Below are 23,380 nucleotides of genomic sequence, written 5' to 3' on the forward strand. Positions count from 1 at the left end.
TCACCTACAAGGCTATATGAGAAGTTGCTACTCCAACGCCTTGTTGCCACTCATAGATACCAAGCTGACTAAAGACCAAGCTGGTTTCCGTCCCAGCCGCTCCTGTGCTGGACAGAGCTCAACCTCACCCAACACATTGAGGATGGGTTTGAGGGGAAACAAATAACTGGAGCAGCATTCAGAGATCTCTCTGCTGCCTACGACACTGTCCAACACCGCACAATGGTCAGGAAAAGCCTCCTCAACAACAGGCGCTTCTATGTCCAGTTAAATGACCAGAGGAGTAAATGGAAAGCCCAAAAGAACGGCCTCCAACAAGGTAGCGTGCTCGCCCCCCTCCTTTTCAATATCTACACAAACGACCAGCCACTACCCAATGCCTAATGCCAGCGTTTCATCTACGCCGACAACCTCTGCATTACGACCCAACAAGCAGACTTCCAGAAGATTGAGTCTGTCCTTGAAAGTGCCCTCCAAGAAATGTCAAGCTACTACAATACAACCACCTGAAACCCAACCTATAGAGAACACCTCACACACACATAATTTCCTTTCGTGGCCGTTTACATTCGAGGGTCGCTGGTCCTCTCGAACGGAACAGTTTAACGTCATGCCCAGGACGAAAAGATATAGAGAACACCAACATGTCAAATAACAGCAGGAAGGCATGGGCCACAATCCACCGTCTTGGCAAAAACCACACCACCCATAATTCACAACGGTCACAGCAAACTCTGTTGCATCACAACTGGTGTAGGTATTGGATGGAGCCCGCACACCACAGGTATAAGAAAGACGTTCTTTGTTGAAATACTGACAGCGTTTCGATCCATTTGATCTTCATCAGGTCATGTGTACACAAAACATACACTTTTATACTAAGGGAGTGCCCCCATTAAACAATCAAAATACCACATTTTGGTGCCCCTCCCATCACTGCAGGTGTGACACGTCAACCCTGAGTGAGTAGGTGGGGACCCAGACATATTGATGTAAATATAGTCTGTTCAGAAATTGTAGTGCCTCTCATAGAGCTTGTAGGTGATGCAGAGGAGGGAAATGGGTCGGTAGCTCTTCGGGGATAATGGGTCTTTGCCAGGTTTAGGGATTGCAACTACTCCAGCCTTTTTCCAAACAGAAGGGATGGTTTTCTGTGCTATGCATGTGTTCAGCATCCCCACAAGCCAGGTCCTTGCGATAGGTCCCAGGTGCTGTATCATTTCTGCCAGTATGCCATCAATCCCTGCTGCTTTTCCGGGTTTCAACTTTCCCATTGCAGTTTCACGTTCTTCTAAGTCGAAGGGTTTGGTTTGAGGGCTGGCTGATTGTGGTTGGTCTGATACCACTGTGCGATGGTATTCTATGTGGGTCGGTGGCGGTGTTGGTTACAACTGTTGGCCACCAGTTGTGACCAAGACCGCCACCGACCCACAGGAGAATACCATCGCACAGTGATATCAGACCAACCACAATCAGCCAGCCCTCAAACCAAACCCTTCGACCTAGAAGAACTTGAAACTGCAATGGGAAAGTTGAAACCCGGAAAAGCAGCAGGGATTGATGACCTACTGGCAGAAATGTTACAGCACCTGGGACCCAACGCAAAGACCTGGCTTGTGGGGATGCTGAACACATGCATAGCACAGAAAACCATCCCTTCTGTCTGGGAAAAGGCCAACGTGGTTGCAATCCCTAAACCTGGCATAGACCCATTATCCACAAAGAGCTACCGACCCATTTCCCTCTGCATCACCTACAAGGCTATATGAGAAGCTGCTACTCCAACGCCTTGTTGCCACTCATAGATACCAAGCTGACTAAAGACCAAGCTGGTTTCCGTCCCAGCCGCTCCTGTGCTGGACAGAGCTCAACCTCACCCAACACATTGAGGATGGGTTTGAGGGGAAACAAATAACTGGAGCAGCATTCAGAGATCTCTCTGCTGCCTACGACACTGTCCAACACCGCACAATGGTCAGGAAAAGCCTCCTCAACAACAGGCGCTTCTATGTTCAGTTAAATGACCAGAGGAGTAAATGGAAAGCCGAAAAGAACGGCCTCCCACAAGGTAGCGCGCTCGCCCCCCTCCTTTTCAATATCTAAACAAACGACCAGCCACTTGAAACCCAACCCATCAAAAACCCAAATATGCAGCTTCCACCTGAGGAACCGAGACGCAAAAAAAGAACTGAGCATCACAAACTCTCAAACCATACCCACCCCATGTAACTTGGAGTTACACTGGACAGTTTAACGTCATGCCCAGGACGAAAGGTTATAGAGAACACCAACATGACAAACCCTACACTTAAACCCTCTATATTTAATAAAAAACAATTCTGGACAGTAATCCTGTATTGCAGGGGTGCCCAAAAGGTACATCGTGATCTACCAGTAATCACAAAGGCTGTGCAGGTAGACCATATGGCATGCCCCTGTATATAATCTATCACTTGAATTAAGGTGACTTGACACCAGCTCAAATGTTGCACACAAACATCAGTAGCAAAAGTACAAAGTTATTGTGACAGTAATAATTGCTATAGTGTGTGTTCAGTAACAGGAATATTCCTGTCTCTCCAGCTCTTTAATAAATAGAAAAGGGTATAATCAGGATAATCAAAGCGGTGGATATTGCTCTTGTCTTCATGTCTTTATGTATGTAAATTGTCTTGTTGTTTGTGTTATGTCAAATGCGTGTATACGTGTTCTGCATATACTTGGCTGCTGTGTTGCAAGATAATGGGAGTTACTGATACTATGGGACTGAATGGGAGTGAAAGGGAGGTACTGTTACTATGGGACTGATACTATGGGAGTGCATGGGAGTGGATGGGAGTGAATGGGAGGTATTGTTACTATGGGACTGATACTATGGGAGTGAATGGGACTGAATGGGATGTACTGTTACTATGTGACTGAATGGGAGTGAATAAAAGTGAATGGGAGTGAATGGGACTGAGTGGGAGTGAATGGGAGGTACTGTGACTATGGGACTGTGTTTAACAAAAAACTGGAGAGACCGGGAGACCTCTGTTACTGAACAAACACTATAGCAATGATTTTGTCACAATATAGAGCCATTTAACACTGTTACTGAACACACTATAGCAATGATTACTGTCACACTATAGAGCTATTTAACACTGTTACTGAACACACACTATAGCAATGATTACTGTCACACTATAGAGCTATTTAACACTGTTACTGAACATACACTATAGCAATGATTACTGTCACACTATAGAGCTATTTAACACTGTTACTGAACACACACTATAGCAATGATTACTGTCACACTATAGAGCTATTTAACACTGTTACTGAACACACACTATAGCAATGATTACTGTCACACTATAGAGCTATTTAACACTGTTACTGAACACACACTCTATAGCAATGATTACTGTCACAATACAGAGCAATTTAATTTAGGTAACCAAATTGACCCCAATAGTAGATCTTTACACTCTCAATAGTTCAATTGTTGTTAAGCATCTGCTTAATTTCCAAAAAACTACACAATTAGAGAATGTAGAAGATTGCTACTTTTGATCCTTGGATTATATAATGCTGATTGTAGCATAGCGATAGTGGTTAGTGACTGAGCTTTGTTAACATGAGTGCCCGGGATCGTTTCCCACCAATTTCAAAGAATGTTTGTTGCTTCGTGCCAATTTTCACAGAATGTTTTCCTTTTACCTACCAGACAATACTCTTCTCACCTCTAGTCGATTATTTATTCAGCGTTTGAGCCACGGACCAACATTTGAGGCCATCTAGTCTCTCAGACCCATTTGAGCCACTGACCACCATTGTGAGAGTCTATTAATGTGAAATGGTGGTCCGTGGCTCAAACATGTTATCACTTTTGAAGTTACTTGTTGTGTTTAGATATGTAAATACTACTCTTTAAAGCCGTGTTTCGGTAGTCGAGTGGGTACTGTCGACGGTTAGTAAACATTGAGGCCGGGCATAGTTGTTTATAAACCTTCGACACTAACCATTCGGCTACTGAAACACTGTTTTACAGTTTCGTACAAACATCATTTATAAACATCATAACAAGTAACTTCAAGTGATAGACGTTTGAACACACAAACAACAACAGCGTTAAGTATTAAATAACATTTAATCACTTACTTGCTCCGAAGACGGACCCGCGATGGTGACGTGGCACGTTCCAAACAAACACTGACCAAACCTACCTCCACGCGTCTCTTCCGTATTTGAGGGCGGCGGCACTTCCTTCCGGTGTGAGGCCACGCCCGCGAGATTTAACCGCGAATCTATTGTAGTCCTCTTACGTTACATCCGGGTCCCTTGGTCCCATCCGCTTCTAATGCAAAATAGCTACATATGCAGGGCTGCACATAAGTGGTGCGCAGGTGCGCATGCGCGGTAAAAATTAAAAATGCGCTGTCAATCAAGCGCCGGGAAGCGCTTCTGCGTACCAACAGCTGGGGCCGCCCAGAATGATTATTATGGCCAGAATACTAGAAAATGTTGTGGCGAGAGCATTTCCCACCGACTGCCACTCAAAGTGGCTACTGGCCCAATCACAGCGCATCCTAACTCATAAGGGGGAGGATCCATGCTTCTTTCTGAGTGCTAGGAGCCTGGGAGGAGGCGGAGGGCGGTTGACAGGAAAACCTTACACAAATAGTTTCGTCTTCTCTTCTCCGTTTCAGATAGCAAACTACTGTAGTCCCCGGTGTAAAAAGTCATGCTTTGGATGCTTTGCACTCTTCCCATTTGCCGCTGTGCTTGTGTTTGTTTTCCGGCTGTTGGAGCAGCATGGTTGCTCGTGTGCGATGCCGTCTCAAAACCCGAATCCGAGGCAGAAACCATTAGCGTCTCTCACAGCCTAGGCACCGGCCACCGACTTTTTACGGGTACTAAGGTTTTAGTTCCGACATAGTGGAGTGGGAAGAGTTTAAAGCATTGCGGACTGGCACTGCTGCTGCCCAACATGAATACCGTGTCTCGACATACTGTCCCTTATTATCGTAAAGTCGGGTAGTGTACACTGTTTATTTTTTTCACCGAGGAGCCATGTGTGTGTGTCTGACTACGTACGTCGCCTCATCTAAAAACAAAAGGGAACTAGGGAAGCCTGATGTATGATTCGCCGTACGATGTGTCGCATGTTAAAAAAATAGCTGATCTGCAAGCTCACAACGTGTCGCAACACGTTGTGAGCTAGTAGATTGGTTATTTAAATACAAAATAATACAAAATCTAAATATTGCTTTGATGCTCATATCATATTATCCTTAAGTTGTTAACTTGTTTTTATTATAATATGCATTCCATAGGGCTGGACCACACATGGACCTAGATTTTAGCAAATTTATATATTTTTAATAATGGGATGAATCTACAACAAGAGCCATTCTAGGGCTAAATCTAGAGTTGCAATACCCTCCATTGACTCCCCACTCATCCAATAAATATTGTTTTGCTATAAGTTATTCATCCCTCTTTTATCCATCCGGCGAGACGGGTCGCCGCATTTTAGGAGCACCAAGCAACTCCTCCAGGTGCTCTTCTGAGTACTAGACCAAAAAAGTTGTGTGCAGCCCTGTACATATGAACGCGTGAATCTTTTTTTTTTTTTTTTTTTACAATAACGTTATTTGTCAGAAAGGAAGCCATTGAGGGTTAAAATGGGTCTTAATGCTTCCAACTCATATAACTGTCACCAACAACACTTTTAATGATATTACATGAAGCAGACAGCCCTGTGATGAAACCTTTAGCATTACACTGTGGTTAATACGTTTTTATTCACAATGGAATGTTATTGTACTCTTAATATATCATGGTGTAGCACAGCACAGTAGATTCATATTTCAATCGATCTGGGATGTTAAAATTGTGCAAAACTCTGTTCAATGAATGGCCTCTTCTGCTACATTAAAAATTACTAAACATTAAACGTTACTTATACCTGTTATTGAGACTCCTATAGAGCATGTTGACATGGATAGCTTGGTTAGTAGTATCTCTGTTAGTTAATGCAGTTTGATTGATTAAATTAATAGCCTATTTTATTAGACAAAAATGTAGAACAGTAGTGTCATAGAGTGGAAAATGCCATTTGGTTTAATGTCACAGAATGCAGTGCCACGTAGAGCAGCATGATAAATGGTTAACTTTATAGTGTGTTCAAAAATGGCAGATCTGCAAGTTCAGTGTCTTGAATGAGATGTGCTGTGAGTTTGCATATCTGCTATTGTCCAGCATAGGACCGTTGCACAGTGAAGTATAAACAAGGCTTTAGGATTTATAAGTCGTTTTTAGAATATAATAGAATATTCACTCCAGTGAATAGCATTTATCAATTTAGATAACTTTTTGATGTTATTTAATTACTTATTTTTACACAGAAACATAATGTGTGTCTTTACAATAACTGTAATGTAATAATAATACTAATAATGTAATGTAATAATTATTAATTAAATAACCTTATTTTATTCTGAAGGCAACCGTATGTCTTAAATTAGCTAGCTCTCAGACAGGAAGTTCTAAATTAGCTCAAAAGACGGAGCCGATTGTGTGCTGTGGATGGCCATATTGGGTTTTTTCTTCAATGTTTACATCGGAAACGGAAGTGAGCCACGGCAGTGGCGGGTTGTTCCCAGTAGGGGTCTCCCCTTTACAGCCAAAGCGCTGCGTCACTGCGTTTCTTATGCAAATTGAACAATTTTACATAATTATATTGTTGGTACTGTAAACTGTAATACAGACAGTACCAACAATATAATTATGTAAAATAGTTTTGAATTTGAATAATGCCAATCTGTTACAAGGAGCATACAGTAACAGTAACTGTATACAGTATGCTCCTTATTGTAACAGATTGGCATTATTCAAATGACATAAAAAACAAAAGCCACAGAAAGGTAAAACTTGATTTAATGTTGTATCTCTCACTCAGATAAATCATAAATGACACACTCAGAGAGAGAGAGAGAGAGAGAGAGAGAGAGAGAGAGAGAGAGAGAGAGAGAGAGAGAGCACTGTGATAGCCAGTGGGTGTTTTGAGTGTGTCTGAACAGGTGTTCATCACTACAGAATAAAGTGCAAACAAACCCTCAGGCAGGTACAACTATAAGTGCATCCACACAAGTCTTTTAATCTATCTCATTATCTCTGTAGTCTGTTCTCCACTCTCTTTTATCACTTCTCCTTGTTTAGGGCTATACCCATCTGTTTTTCCCTTACCTAGTCAGTCAGTCAGTCAGTCTGCCTGCCTGACTGCCTGCCTGCCTGCCTGCCTGCCTGAGTCCTGACCTGCCTGCGCATTTTCTGTCAGAGATAGTTAGTTTATACATCCATAGGAGACGCTTACTTTTGAAAGTTGACAGCAGTATTTCAATGTTTTTGCATTCACTTAATTAATAGTATAAAAAACATTTGCGACAATTAAGTAGCAGCAATTTATTCAAATTTAATTGAATTAAGGTTAGTTGCTCTGTTTATATAATGGAATTTCTACCGAGGTAATTTGCTGTAAGCAGTGTAGGGTATAAACAGTGTACACACAATGATTTGTATTCCATTTGACATCCTTCTCCTGTCACATCAGCTCACAAATCTCGCTACTGCGTTTGTGCATTGTTGTAGGTACTTCACCCAAACGTTTTCCCCATTTTTCCTTGCCTATTCCATGGTGCATTGAAAATTGGTCACATCCAGTCACAGCATGAGCTGATCTTACAGCAGACAGTATAAACTGTATCCCAAGCAACAAAAATAATGTGTAGGCCTACTTGCTATGGCATTGATGATGTTACATCTATGACTGGTTCTTCTAGGGTGAAGGTGGATGGCAAAGACGGGAAGAAAGATAACAAAATGCCAAAGCTCTGCTCTCTGCCACCGACATCAGAGGCCTCCAAGGAAAACATGAAGAGAGCCAATGTGCCATCTATTTATTATTTATTTGCTTATTTGGATGGGGCAACGCATATTAATAAACACCACACAAAAATATATGTGTAAATAATAATTAGCAAGAATGCTAATTTCCATCCATAGTCCTATATACTACATAAAACATCTGTCTGCAAAACAAAGCAACTAAAAGTCTATTTCTATTAGCATGTTCATTGACCTAAAAACCATCTTTACAAAAACTATGCAGCAATTGCATACCCCACTTGGTTTATAGTTAATTCATTATAATTCTGTAAATTTCTCAAAATAAATTTAACATTAACTTTTGCAACCATTTTAAATATGTCATCCACTAGGTCTATGGACATCTCAATAATAAAAGTTATAGAAAACTACATTTCTGAGCCCAAAAATTAATTAATGTATATAGACAATATTTTAGGCCAATAAAAAAAACCCCAAAAATAACCAAATTTCCCACCCCACCTCAGGGGCACACTACACAGATGGATGGACGGATAGGGGCAAAATCAGTCACGGTTATGCTTCCGGCCTGGTTGAGAACATGGTTGAGAACAGGCTATTCAACCATGCACTAGCATATTGATCAGGTTACTCCTTACAAAATACTTGTAAACACAGACCGTTCCTGTGGATTATGTCTTCTTTCAACAAAAATTATAAATAATAGTTTTTTGGTGTGTGTGTTAGGGCATAAACTCATTTTTACTGCCAGTGGAAGTGTTATTAGGTATGGATTGTGGTCCTGGTCTGGTAGTTATTCCACTTAAGGCCATTGGCAATCACCTAGGGGATGTGGCCATGAAAACCATTCAGGTCCAACAATACCCCAACCCATGTATGAGCAGACTGTAATTCTTAACATCAGATAGAAGGTACAGAGTCCTGCGGTGTAGATGGAAATGATACAAGCTATCATTATAATGTCCAGTTTGCCGTAGGTTTGCTGCCAACATAGAACCCATGGACAATAAAAAAAGCCTATACTGTATACTATAGGGCCTACACACACTGAAGAAAGTTATGGATTATTGTATATTAGTTTGTCACTGCTCCCCTTAACATTTTCTTCTAATTTAAATAAAAACATTTAGGCTATACCAGGATTGTTTAATTCAATTAAAAACCTGATAGCAAGTTTAAATAATTATCAGTGAATACATGACCCGATGAAGATCCTGTGAGATCGAAACGTTGTCTTTAACTTTAGTAATTCTTTGCCTAAGAATGGTGTGCAGGCCCTACCTTCCATGATTGCCTTATTGGCCCTGCACCCACTGTCGAGGTGCATGTAAATAGGTATGCTCTGTGAATAGATACATGTCATTATGTATTTTGCGCATATTTCACATTTTCGATATTGTGTAGCCCTTGTGGGCACTGGGCAGGCAGGCACTTTATCCCTGCTGTATCCCTGTGTGAAGTGCCCTAGAAGTCGTGGACTTATTGGAGTAAGATTTTCATACTGTATGTCAGCAGCAATACACCAAGTCTCTCATCAGTTCGTCTCCCTCTTTCTCTTAAAATTTGGTTCGGTGACCGTCTTCATCAGCCCGTAATATTGGATGTATCCATGTAGAAAGGGGACATTAATACTCCTTTCACCAGCTGCCATTTAGAATAATTATTCCCAACAGTCCTGAATAATATGCATTAACTCCACAAAATGCCCACCACCCAGCCCCATATGTGGCATGATCTATCGCTTTGTATTGAACTTGTTTTCATTCTCTTCCACGCCCCATAAACACAGAACAGAAGGAGTTTGGAGTGAGGAAAAATTACAGAAACTGAGAATCTAAGGGAGGGGAGAGAGAGAGAGACGCACGCACACACGCACGCACGCACGCACGCACACACGCACACACGCACACACGCACACACACACACACACACACACACACACACACACACACTTCGATTTCTTTATTTGAATCCACAAATTACAATAAATTTTACAAGGAAACAAATATAACGGGGTTGACAGTTCATGTTCACTTAAGGATACACATGGCACCTCCTTCTCCACACAGACAAACTGCCTATAACAGGCGAAACAGAACAGTATTTGGCAAGTTGTTTGGCTTTGCTTTTTGTCATGCCAGCTATTCTTAGGCCACTCATGGTCAGTTTATGCACATGGCCCAGGCTTCCGAAAATCAGTATGGCAAATCTACAGCGAAACCCCAAGTTTGTTATACTTCCAAGTAATGGTTAATATTTATCTTGGAATGCCTGGTCCATGTACAAATCAAAGACACAGCCCACCTCCAGAATCAGGACCTCCTTGTGACTGGTGTCAACAAAGACATCAGGTGTATTCGGGATGTTAGCAAAGACATCGCATGCACAGCTAAACCAATCTGGTAACACTCTTGAATGTTTATACATTGCTGCACTAGATGGCACATACTTTCGAACTGCATCAGACACTAGGTCAACAATCCGGTCGTGGCGAGCAATATACAAGTTTTTGTATGCACTACATCCATTTGTTATGTGTGCGATGGATTCTAGGTGTTGTTGAGTGTGGGTGTCGGGATACCAGATTGACAGATTGTACTTGGTTGGTAATACTTGCAGTCTTGCTTTGATGGTGAATTTTAAAACATCCTCCCCAATAGCAGCATTTTTGTACATCGAATGTGAAACAGAGTGATCAGCTGAATCAACACAGGCCAACTTTCCCTGCAGTCGAAGGCCACGCCAATGTTCTTTGGCTTCAGTCTGTTTCGTGCTAAGCAGAACCCTTCTTGCCGTTTCTTCCTGTAGTCTAGTGTCCACTCCCTGGTGGGTGAGGGTAGCCTTCACTACCACGCTGGAGTCTGTAATTAATCCATCAGAGAGGGGCACATTTTCGTTGTTTTTTGCCCATTTTTGCTGGACAATCAGACCAGACCCCGAAGCCCTTGGCTTGTGAGTCCAGTTTCCCAGAGTCTTTCCTCCTAAAGCCTAGGAAGTTATTCTGGTCTGCAGCAGCCAGGGGTACCTTCCTCCTGCGCAGGTCCAGTAGGAGTGATGCCCTGGCCATTTCTCTGACGGTGCCATCATCATTGAGCATGTGCAGTAGGTGGCTTAGCCGTGTTGCTGCATAAGTCCACTCTACATTTGGGACCCCCAGCCCCCCTTCGCCACATGAAAGGAAGAGTATGTCTCGTGTGGAGTGTGGACACACACACAGACAGACAGTGTGATAAAGACAGAATGCTTTCTCACTTTTCCTCTTGAGCCACACATGTTTGTTTGTTTTTAATTTTCTGTTTGGCATAACCTCATTTCGTACTCAGTATTCCCACATGTCGGTATTCAGTCATTATCCAACAGTTTGCTGTTTAACTATGCCGGCTATTAAAGTTAGCAATCAGTTGATCTTGACTTCTACCGTTTTATATGCATATAGTCATTCATTTCATTTCATCATTTGGACAGAGACAATTGGTTGGTCAAACAAACAGTTTGACAACATAGTAATGATAACTCAAACACCCACTACTCACACTGTCCTCATTTCCTGGTCAAAGTTTCACAAAAGAGTCACTACTGAATCCACTGCTCCTTTTATAGGTGGAGGATTCAATTGGGTTGCACCATGTTGCAGGGGGCATGGGTCTGGTAATACATACTATTTAGTATGATTACAACGGAACGGGTTGTTTAAAACCTGGTTTGTTAATTATTGTAGGATTGACAAGTATACTGTAAATGTTTGGAAATGTTTTCTGGGTTACATGTTCACTAGTTGTGTAAGTGAATGTTTTGGGGAAACCTGTCTCTAGACAGATGGTATGGGCCACTAGTGAGAGGCCTGGGTTGGAGTTCATGTAGTCAGTCCATGGTGAGACATGGGGGAGAGGGGGCAAAAGGGGAGCTCTGCCCTAGGACAGTGTAGGAACTGGTAAATGTCCACACTGGATGCTTGGATTTAAGCATGTCATTTAATTTTGTTATTTTCATTATATTTTAAAGTTATAGTTTATTTTTGTGAAAAATATTTTCCTGCGAAATTATTTTGAACCTTTATTTTTGGAACAGTTTGATGAAATAAACCTTTGGCAACGATGGAGATCTTTTGGTATGTCATTTTTCTGTGCACCTAGCCCTCATCAAACGGACTCATAGACAGACAGACAGATCTGAAGAGGAAAAGCTAGAGAGATAAACAGAGAAAAGAGGACAAGAGGAGAGACACGGCATAAATTATGTGCACATACAGAGAGTTGATTGAAGGGAACTAAGGGTAATGTGGAGCAAACACACAGGAGCACAGTCACAAATTCATCAATACACCCGGCTAATTACCACAGTCCTCCTCCTCCAGATTATGTGCTGTGTCAACACAAACACGTTGATTTATGAATAGAAATATCAATGGATATAATGACAGAGAGAGTGAGACAGCAAGAGAAGAGACGGGGAAGGAATGAGAGAGGCTGTACCAACAAAGAAATGGAGAGAACAGAAATAGGTGTGTGATGAAAAGAGAACAAAAACTAAAGACAAACCCAGAAGGCAAATTACTTTTAGAATAAGACGGGGGATTGTGTGTGAAAAAGCCATCCACACCACCGCTCAACATCAAAACACTGTAACTCAAAAAGATCTGAACAGTTCTTTCCTCTGGGTGTGACAGCCAGCCTAATTTTGAGATTAGGCACAGGTATTATATTGTATAGCACAATTCACACAGAAAGGCAATTCAAAGGTCTTTACATAAGACATAAACATTTAACCACATAAGCCCTCACCTTGCAAAAAATGGACAGACATATGGAAACCTGGCAATTAAATTAGGAGATATCTTGTGTGTAAGTGGGGTTAACAAAATCACTAAGGTTCATCCTCCAGGGAACATGAAGGCGCTCTGTAGTCTACACATTTCATGGCAGTCTGTCCGCTCATAATATTTAGATATCTGGTGTGTAAGCGAAAAGCTTTGGCTTAAGATGGCGCTATCCACTATGGCATGCGTTCACCAATATATGTGGACTGTTAGCGGTCGCCGGTCTGGGGAGCAAGAAGGTGAACATTCCATGTCAATCCAGCCAATCATTTTCAAGATATCCTGTTGGAATCAATGTGTTGGATGGGGGGAAAAGAAGAAGTAAACAAATTATTTAATCCACATTAGCCGCAACACAAACATTTTGTCAACACGTCAATAAATTGAAAGACCAACTTATTACAAAATTGTGGTAGGCCTATATCTGTCTTGTAAACGTGTGTGTGCGTGCGTGCGTGAGTGGCAAACAACTGACAGCATGATGATTATGCAAGTGTTTAGTCCTCTCCTCTCAAACTTAGATGGAAATGAGACCTTTGGATAGAGACTGAGAGGGATGCATGGGGATAAAGCATTTCTCAAACCTTTACTACTAATCTAAGGAGGCTGTCACACATTGCCAAGCTGTGTGTGTGTGTGTGTGTGTGTGTGTGTGTGTGTGTGTGTGTGTGTGTGTGTGTGTGTGTGTGTGTGTGTGTGTGTGTGTGTGTGTGTGTGTGTGTCTGCGTGCGTGCGACCGTGCGTGCGGAATACATTTAAATATTTACCCCTCCCTGACGAATTTGTCAATTGTGTGAAGAGAGAGAACTTGCAAGCAGTGCACGCATCTCTGAGATAGGGAGAAAGGAAGAAGTGAGGAGGAGAGGAGAAAGGCACAAAAACGGAAGGAGGGGAGAAAGAGGGAGATAGAAAAACTTAAGGGAGGGAGAGTAGAGAGAGGTGAAAGGAAGAAAATAGTAAGGGGAAGAGAGAAAGTGCATGGATAGGGACAGAGGGAGGGAGCAATGCATAACAATGCAATAATTCGTTTTCAAGTGTTTTGCACAAACGTCAGTAGCATTACATAGTTATGGATAATAACTTTGTAATGGATAATGGATAAAGGATAATGATTTTTATAGTGGGTAGATCTTGTTGAGCTGTACTAGACTGGTGCCCAGCTATAGAGCACTGAGTCAGTAACGATGGAAGTTAACCACCCTGTTATGCAATACCCGTTGTACCCGTTCCACCCATCTGGAGATTTCTGTATCTGTCTCTCTGTGTCCCTTTATTCCTATGGAGTGCTGTGATGTCAGAACAGGCCAGCTCCAGACTGGCCAGACTGCACTCCCTGTGGGGGTGTGGAACGAGTGTGTCAAATTTTAAGTCGGTGGGGCGAATGGTTCTCGAGTTACGTGCATTACAGCCGTACACACATACTGTACAGACAGACATACAGATAGACAGAGACGTGGTGCATTTATAGATAGATAGAAAGATAGATATCTCTCAAGTACCCCTGCCCTATAGGCTATGTGCCAGCTGATGTAGGCTAATGGGGATGAGTAGTATTAGGGCTGCAAGAAATCTTACGTCGGCCTGGTCAGCCCTGCCCGAAAAAAAAAGGATAGTAATTTTGTATTTTAAAACAGAATGCCAGAAGCCAGAGGGATCGATTTAACCAATTATAAAATTAACACACACACACACACACACACACACACACACACACACACACACACACACACACACACACACACACACACACACACACACACACACACACACACACACACACACACACACACACACACACACACACACACACACACACACACACACACACACACACACACACACACACACACACTCTCTCTCCAGTGGCAGTGGCCTTCAGCCAGTAAACACAGCATCTGGCTGACAGAATACATATGTAGACGATAGCAGAAAAGAACGAGGAGATAGGGAAAGAGCTTGGGGGGGAGGGGGGGAGGTGTGCGGAGCGAGTGAAAGTGAGTGAAAGTGAAAGGAGTAAATAAGACAGAGGGAAGGAAGGAAGGAAGCAGAGGAAAGGAAGGGAGGGAGGGAGAGAGGTAAGTAAAGGATGGATGTAGAAATGGAGGGAATGAGTGAAAGAGACAGATTAATGTATGAATCTATTTGAATGCGTGCGTGCGTCCGTGCGCCCACACACATGCATGCGGCTGTACCACATGACATTGACATCCTACTATAAATGCTATGGCAACGGGTATTGCATACTAGCTTCCCAACTTACATCATTCCCAAGTAATTCCCAGGTCTAGTTAGGGTGAAATGGCAGAAACATGCACATGTAGGCTATTTCAGCAGTGTTTTTGAATATCATTAACTGACAGGTCTATAACTCCCTTGCCCCATATATGAAAAAGGGAGACTGTTATAGTCTAGTAGCCAGTCCATAGAGCCCCATTGTGAACCCGGACATGTTGAGTACACCAAGATTTTATGTTAGAAATGTTTAGTATGGGTCCCCAGTATGTAGAAACGGCAGGATGCTAACTTGCATATGTTGGGCAATTTTCATAATTGGCAGAATATGTGACCATACCAATTACAACCTATAGAAGGCAAAATATTCAAAATGTCATCATGCTTTATGTATAGCATGCGATGTGTCAAACTAGGGGGTTTTCATGATGCTGAATCCATTCCAGGCATTAGTTTTGCAAAAAAACACTCATTGGGCTAAAAACGGCCAATGCCGTCATCACAAATTAATGATGTCAGCACATTTGGGCAAGTGGGCATGGCTGTTTTAAGCCCAATGAGTGTTTTAAAAAAAAACTAATGCTTGGAATGGATTCAGGCATTCAGCATCATGAAAACCCCTAGTTTGACACATCACATGCTAGATAAAGCAGGATGAAATTTTGAATATTTTGCCTTCTATAGGTTGTTAATGGTATGGTCACATATTATGCCAATTATAAAAATTGCCCAACATATGCAAGTTAGCATCTGGCAGTTTCTACATGCTGGGGACCCATACTAAACAATTAATAAAATGTTGGTGTACTCAACATGTCCGGGTTAACTTTTTGGCTACCAGGCTTTTAAGGCTCTGTCCCATTTAAGAGATAAAAAAAAACTGTCAACCTGTAAGCTTGTAGGTCATTATTTCAGACAGAGAGATTAGGAACGCTTCATACCGCTAGGTGGAGCTATAGTTTTACCGCAGTCCTATCATACTCCGCGGTTGTCTTGTTTGTGTCTCTTCAGTGCAGAAAGCTCTGACAAATCCCATATCCTGGAATTACTGTTTAACACTGTGATTGGCTGTGATGAACCAACTAGCCAATCATATCGCAATCTACCCCGGCTATGGGATCTAAAGATAATCTTCTTGCTGCCTTAAATAGGCTACTACTGCATTAGTAGGAGAGTGTAGTGGCAGTGACGCTGGTATTTACATGTTGTAATCTTAGAGTGGTTATGTCATTCTTTGCTAAACGACATTATAAATCACTAAACAGAGTGTAGAAACTAGAAAGTTTATTTAATTAAGAGTATATAGATGATGATAGATCCAGAGTACTGCTGCTTTTTATTCACCTTGGCTTGTGGCAAAGAAGTTTGTTTGTCTTGTCATGTGCAAGGCTCATACTAGCCCCTCTCGGGACCCCCTGGGTCAGCTCATTCTATCGTGCCGAGTCTTAGAAATGTCAGAAACTTTACTACCATTGGGTTCTGACTCGCGGGGCTAGGCTCATAACCTGACTTACTATAGATAATGTAGAGGAGATCGACATTGACCGCATGGCATGCTTCAAGTCGTGTTTAATTAAGCAGCATTTCGTTATTCAAATTAAATTTGTTTCTCTCTCTCTTCTTATACTGCTTTTACAGATGTACCATGTCTTGTAATGCAAGACGTGGCAATGCAATTATGTTCTAACCTGACATACCCGGTAAAAGTCATCATGGGGCTGCAGTTGTCCTGTCCTCAACCGGCAATTGTTGCTCTTGGCTCCCTCATTTATGATACCATGGCAGAGGCCGGGGCATTGCCTGACCTGGGCATCACCCAACCTCTTATCCAAGCCAATCCAGAGGAAAGCTTTGATTCGAGGACCCGCCTCCAACAACACCTGCAACAGGTGAATCAGGCTAAAGGTTTTTTTTTGTCAGTAGACACGCACTGAAATACTCAGTAGGCTATGCATTGTATTCATTGATTGATTGTGTACAAATATAACCAAATGTGTCATTCGGTTGGACACCCAAGTTTCACTTTCATATGGATGAAGTAACCTAACCTGCAATAACAAAGACAGTTCTATTATTTATTTTGTATAGGCCTACTGACTGTAGAATGTAAAATTGCCCAAAGGGAGTATTTGTCAAAAGTGAAGAATAAATGTGGATTGTGAGCTAAAGTGAAAAATATCCTAGCAACACAACAATAGCCTACACTGTTTAGTGTATTATCATTTGCAAGTAACCTGTTGAGACCTGAGGAAAATGTCTTCTAAATCCTCCTAACTGTACGTATATCCACGTTCACGTTCATAGCACGGCATGAAGTGATGCGCTATGAGCTATATTTCCTATTTCTGAATTGCCAAAGTATAAAATATGGCAAAACATGACAGAGATGCTTTCCCCCCCAGGCCCATTTCCACACATCTCACACCGTTTAATCTCTGGATATTGCACTGGAGATTGCATGACGTTCTATTACGCTAGCTGTCAAAACATTCAATCTCATTTACCATGTTTGCTTGGTTGTGGATGATGGATGTAGACGAGTAATGCAGAGCATCAAAGATTTGACACGTAAATCAGTGATTATCACTACTTGAGATTCAGACTTCAGAGTACTGATGCTTTTCATCCAATTAAGGCGTCTGATCTGGAACCAATTTTTATGTGAGACAATAGGTGAATACAATTAATTACCTGGAAGAATAGAAAACTAGAAACAGAGTTATTAGTTGCTAGTTTGATAGTGTTAAACCATATATACTAAGTTGACCGGGGGTCCACAGGGATCTATATTGGATCCGCTTCTTTTATCCTTATTTCTTCCCACTACAACAAAACATTTCTTCAAAAATAGCTGATCTACAAGTTTAATTAGAGCTGGCATTTTCATCTATGCTCATGCTCACCCCAGAATAGCCACAGAAAAACTAGGGTTCAAGTGGTTAATCTGTAGTACTTGTAATTGTATACTAATGGTATTTTGTTCCTTCCTCTGCAAAGTTTCAAGGCGACATGAGAAATAGGGCGCCAACCTACCTCAAGGATCTGATTGGCCGACTAGTAGCGTTCTCAGATGAGCCCCGTCTGGCTAGCTTGGTAGGACTTGTTGTCTCCATGGTGATGGAGATGGCCTATACATCATCAATGTCAGAGGGGACCAGGTCGTCAGCAGGGTCCTCCTCAAGCCAGGTAAAAATAATGGGATAAAATAAATTCAAAGGGACCATAATTCAGAAATAATCTCAATCTGAGCGTTGCAAGAATATCTAAAAATTCAGAAAATGTATTACCGTATAAGAATTATATACTGTCATGCCTCACTCACCACAAGCCAATATTCAACTCATTCCAAGTTGCTGTGATTCCCCTCTTGCAGCAGCGGGTGTGGGAGCTTCAGGAGTTGATGGAGGAGTATCTGAAGCGATGTCGGATCAACCTGAGCGACTGTGACCGACTGAGGCAGGACACAATGAGGCTGGAGTCTCAGCTCAGCCTGGTCCTTACACAGCTAAAGACCTGCCTACTGGGAGGGACATGTGACACAAGGTAATGCACTGGAATAATGGCTGATCAAAATGGAAAAGAATAGACAAGAAGAATACAGGCCTCAAATCAGCCTCTCCTTCACACTACTGTAAAACTGGCCTACTGGAAGAAAATGAGACGCCATGTAATACAGTAGATTGTGGTTGACTAAAAGGCTACTCTTGCATTTAATGCATGATTGGACTACATTAAAATGGAATACAGTAGTTGAGTAGAGAAATCCAGTTAACCACATTTTACATGGAGTAGTGACTAGTACTACTCCATATACAATGTGGTTAACTCACATTTTATATGGAGTAAGTTCCATTCCTGGCTTGTAATGTGCTTTCTCTGCGTGTGATTTGCATGCATTTGTTTGCGTTAATTTCCTTTTCTCACCTTTTCTCTTCCTAGGACTCTGAGGCAGTGGGCCAGCGGAGCGTTATTTCACACCCACATGTTGGTGCACCTCGCTGGTCTAGAGGGACGAACGGAGACAGTGGCTGCAAAGGCTGTGCTGGAACAGTACCAGGAAGATCTCAACGAGATCATACATGCTTATAGGTATATACAGTGATATGATTAATATAGATTAGCACTCGGCCATTCTATTCCTAAAATGTATTTACAAATGGAAGTATCTACTTAACCCATTTTGGGCGGGAACCCCTTTTGGTGTTAGCATTATTTTATGCTTTAGCTATTGAAAAATAGCAGATCTACAAGCTCGTACTGAACTTGTAAGTCTGCTATTTTTTAAAAATCGTGAAAAATCGTTGAATATATATTCTTTGAATTTCTTTGATTTTTTAACTCAAATCTTTGCTTCTGGAGGGTACCTGGAACAACATATTTTCAGATGGGGGTCGGCGGCCAATTACATGGGGTCAGAAAGATGAGGTTTTAAAAATAAATAAAAGATTCAACGTCAGGTTTAAATGTGTTAATAATCTGTAAAGTAAAGGTGATTTGTATGTAACATTGTTGTGTATAGAACATTATGTACAGAACATTGCTAGACTACAGCACACGTCATGTGAATGGTGATACGCCACTCCGTTTCCTCCCCAGGTGCTATCTCCGCTGCAGTGGAGTGCGTGTGTTGAAGTGTCGGGGGGGGCTCCGGGAATCCCATGACTTCCCCAGTGAGGTGGAGGATGGAGGGATGACAGGTTTCACCGTGACAGACAGAGAGACAGGGATCAGTGTCCATATTCCTCTATCTGCTATAAAGAGACACACAGGTACAGTATATAGGCTCTTGGACCTTGATCAAATCAATAGTTCTAGACACATTTAAGATAAGAGTTCAAACTTTGTTTTTTACTCGAGAGAAAGCTAGTCAATATAAAATGTAATTTTTCAATGTAAGTAAGTAAGCCTTGCGGAGCCATGTGGCCCATAAGGCCCATTTCTGTAGCGTGATTACAGTACTTCCCCTAGCATGACGCTATAAGATTATGTCACAGAGATTCATCCCCCAATCAAACCCTTGATGCTGAATGCCAAGCAGGGAGGCATTCGGGCCCATTTTCATAGTCTTTGGTATAACCATAGACATTTGTACAAAATACGAAATATTCTTTTCCCACTTCAGTTATCCACTAATCCAATATAAATTATTAATTCAGCCCCAGTTTATGTCTGTACAAGTGTTTCCATCATTCAAGCATGGCTCTGCGCTAGTACTGCCACCTGGTGGCAAAGATATGGACATGCTGTCCAAATATTGTTTATTTCACCATTCCAGCTGCACTACAGTAATCCCAGGGCTTAAAGTTCTCAGTCATGGGGACTGAGACTGAGAACTCCTCTCCGTTCCCGGTGGAACATAAGGATGCACCTATCTGCTTCCATCTGGTCCTATCCTGTGCAGCATGTTGTGCCTCATTCGCCCCATGTCAGATTTGCCATCTTCAGTTATGAGGTCACAGTTCTCCGCCAGGTTGTTTTTGGCCTCCCTTGTTTCCTCTTTCCAGGTGGGGTCCATTTTAGGGCTACTTTAGGAATGCTGTTCTGATCCATTCGAAGGACATGTCCGAGCCATCTGAGCCGTCTGTGTTTGATTTCCAGTACCACATTGTAACAATTTGTCTTTAGGTACAGGTCCTCGTTGGAGATCTTTTCTGGCCGAAAGATGCGACTAGAACTAGCCATGAGTGCAGTAACAGCAAACAGGCTGGGTTTTTGTCCTTTCTAACTGTAAATATATATATTATAACTGTAATAGGCTACTACGGAGCCCTGGAGTGCCCATTGAGACAATTGAGTGATGCAACTCCGTGTGGGAGTCCCCGGAGGTTCCAGACCCACAGGAACGTGGCTAGGGTGCTGACCCGGTTCCTGTGAGCCGTCCCATGTCCGAAACCGTCAAGAAATGACAGAGTTACTGTGTGGGGGTCCCTCTACTGTACTGTACTGTACTGTACTGTACTGTACTGTACTGTACTGTACTGTACTGTACTGTACTGTACTGTACTGTACTGTACTGTACTGTACTGTACTGTACTGTACTGTACTGTGATTGTACTGTCACACCCGAAATCATCATATATACAGTTTGTGTGTGTGTGTGTGTGTGTGTGTGTGTGTGTGTGTGTGTGTGTGTGTGTGTGTGTGTGTGTGTGTGTGTGTGTGTGTGTGTGTGTGTGTGTGTGTGTGTGTGTGTGTGTGTGTGTGTGTGTGTGTGTGTTAGGCTGCGCAACAGTGACACTTGGTGGTGAAAACCAACCAAACGCTATTTCCGTGCTCGGACACAGCCAGGGACACAGGGACCCAGGGATACACATAGCTGTCTATAGGAGTGGTTGCACCACTAAAAAATAAACACATATTTTAGTCACCATGGCAGCAGCAGCAATCCAAGTTCCAGTCTAGAATTTACAAACTCCTCATTGATATACATATGTAGGCTATTTTATTATTTAGCACAGACAATAAACTGGTTGCATGTTTTGACTAGTTGCATTGGTGTGGACTAGGCTTTAGGATAGCCTAATTAATTTTCAGCAGTTTTAGCTTACGTTGCAATCTGTGTGAAAATGTTAATGATGGTTTTCTAGTCTGGTCCAAAGCAAATGTGTTTTGCAAGCTGTACTTTGCATTCAAGGTGGCTGAGTTTAGTGACTGGTGACTGCTTTGACATTATCGTTTGTTTGTATCAAACAAACAATACTGATTGAAGCTAAATCCAATAACTGTGATCACTGAGGATGTAGGCTAGTAAGGCTACCACACACTAACTGTGCATGTGAACTAAAAAGAAAAAGGGTCCTGGCTATTGTGTTTTAGTTATTCAATAGTTCATATAGAATTGTCCTAAATGGGGATTTGTGTTGCTCATTCTGATGCAACAAATGTGCTACTATTTTTAAGGTCAGTTTTTTCACCCTTGCTGCTAGGTGGGCACATTTGCAATAGTGTTTGAATTGAAGCCTATATAAATTGACAAAGTCCACTGATTAAGTGATAAAGACAAGATAAGCCTTTAAATTTAGGCTGTAATACTTTCAGTGAATTCAATTTAAGGACTTAATCAATTAAGTTTAACCGAGAATTACCTTTTCACAGGGACAAATGGCCCATTCCCAGTTCCTGATGCACATTTGGACCTCATCACGACAGATCAGTGCACCCAGGCCTACATAGACCAACTGTTTGATAATGATAAGGGACCCGTGGCAAAGCTAAAGAGCTACTTTACCCAAGCTGGGTCCAGTGTGAACACACTTGGATCCCAACCCAGAAGTACGAACAGCAGAGGAGCGAGAAACGAAACAGAACAAGATGATGGAACACGTTGGCCTCACGGAGCAGGCACAGAAACAACAGACAGAGATGAAAGGAGAGATAGGGGTGGAAAAGATAACAGGAAAGAGAGAGGCGAGGAGATGGGATTTGAAAGGACAGATGAAAGTTTGAAGTTGAGCATTGTGGAGACGGAGCCGGCTAAGAGCCTCTCCATCATTCACCAAGTACATGACAGCTAAATGTGGGAAGCACAGCAGGAAACTAAATAATGCACTACTGACCAAAATGGCTTATAAATCCCCAAACTCACCACAGACCTTCACTCTTACCAGCAAATATATATAAGTGGGCTGTGATGGACACTAGGCGAGCCATCTGGAAAGACATTTAATTAAACCCTGGACTGTATGTAGCTCAATATATAGCATACTATAGCATCAATCCTGCATGAGTTGAATCAACCTGTTCCTCTATTCCGTCTAAAAAATAAATGATCAGCTACAAATAAATGTATTGACAATGGCATTGTCACTTAAATTTGGAATGGTGTTTGGAATGATATGTACAACACTTACCAACTGTAAAAAAAAACGTACCAATGAAATCTGATTGCTTATTGATGTTTACCTGTTCGATCCATTTCAGCCATGAAGCGGATTTGTTGTTGAAGGAGAGAGGCTGGGGGGTTTTTGACATCCATGTCGGGTTAAATATAATGCATTGTATGTGAGGTGGTCAAAGTGTTTTGTACACAAAGTTTGGAGAACACTTAACACTGCTGCAGAGCTAAACTGATAATGTATAATATAACACTCACCATTGTGACAATAAAGAACAGCAATTTGAATAATTATTCTTTTTCTTGTCTTTTATGTTTACATTCATGTTTGGAACATCTGCCTTTCTAAAAGCTGTCACGCTGTTGCAAATTGATGCACCTGATACATCTGTGTAACTGGTTGAGAAAAGAATGGATTAAAATCCTATGATTATGGCCATTGTATGAAAAGTACACAATGGCATTCATCAGCATCGAGACAGGAGAAGAAAGGAAAAATGGAAATGTTTTGACTCACTTGTTCAGCGTTTTCTCACTCAAGAAGGCGGATGGTGTTTATTGTAACAATACAGCTGGTAGCAGCATTATTGGTACTGGTA

At 41.9% G+C, this 23,380-nt stretch overlaps 1 protein-coding gene and 1 long non-coding RNA gene across 2 annotated transcripts in view; both read left to right on the forward strand.

Moving 5' to 3' along the window:
• LOC310866288 overlaps positions 1–23,380 on the forward strand; it is a 579,577-nt gene that overhangs the window by 86,443 nt on the left and 469,754 nt on the right. The gene's annotated exons all lie outside the window — the stretch shown is intronic.
• LOC310865612 (uncharacterized protein) lies at positions 16,133–23,075 on the forward strand. The gene is made up of 7 exons (XM_083774784.1): positions 16,133–16,141; positions 16,586–16,836; positions 17,945–18,133; positions 18,321–18,490; positions 18,887–19,036; positions 19,544–19,716; positions 22,043–23,075. Exons 2-7 carry the CDS (start codon positions 16,603–16,605, stop codon positions 22,459–22,461), a joined length of 1,335 nt encoding a protein of 444 aa, XP_083630910.1. The 5' UTR covers positions 16,133–16,141; positions 16,586–16,602; the 3' UTR covers positions 22,462–23,075.

The sequence above is a fragment of the Protomyctophum parallelum genome (genome assembly GCF_964188405.1).
Source record: "Protomyctophum parallelum genome assembly, chromosome: 10".
NCBI lineage: Eukaryota > Metazoa > Chordata > Actinopteri > Myctophiformes > Myctophidae > Protomyctophum > Protomyctophum parallelum.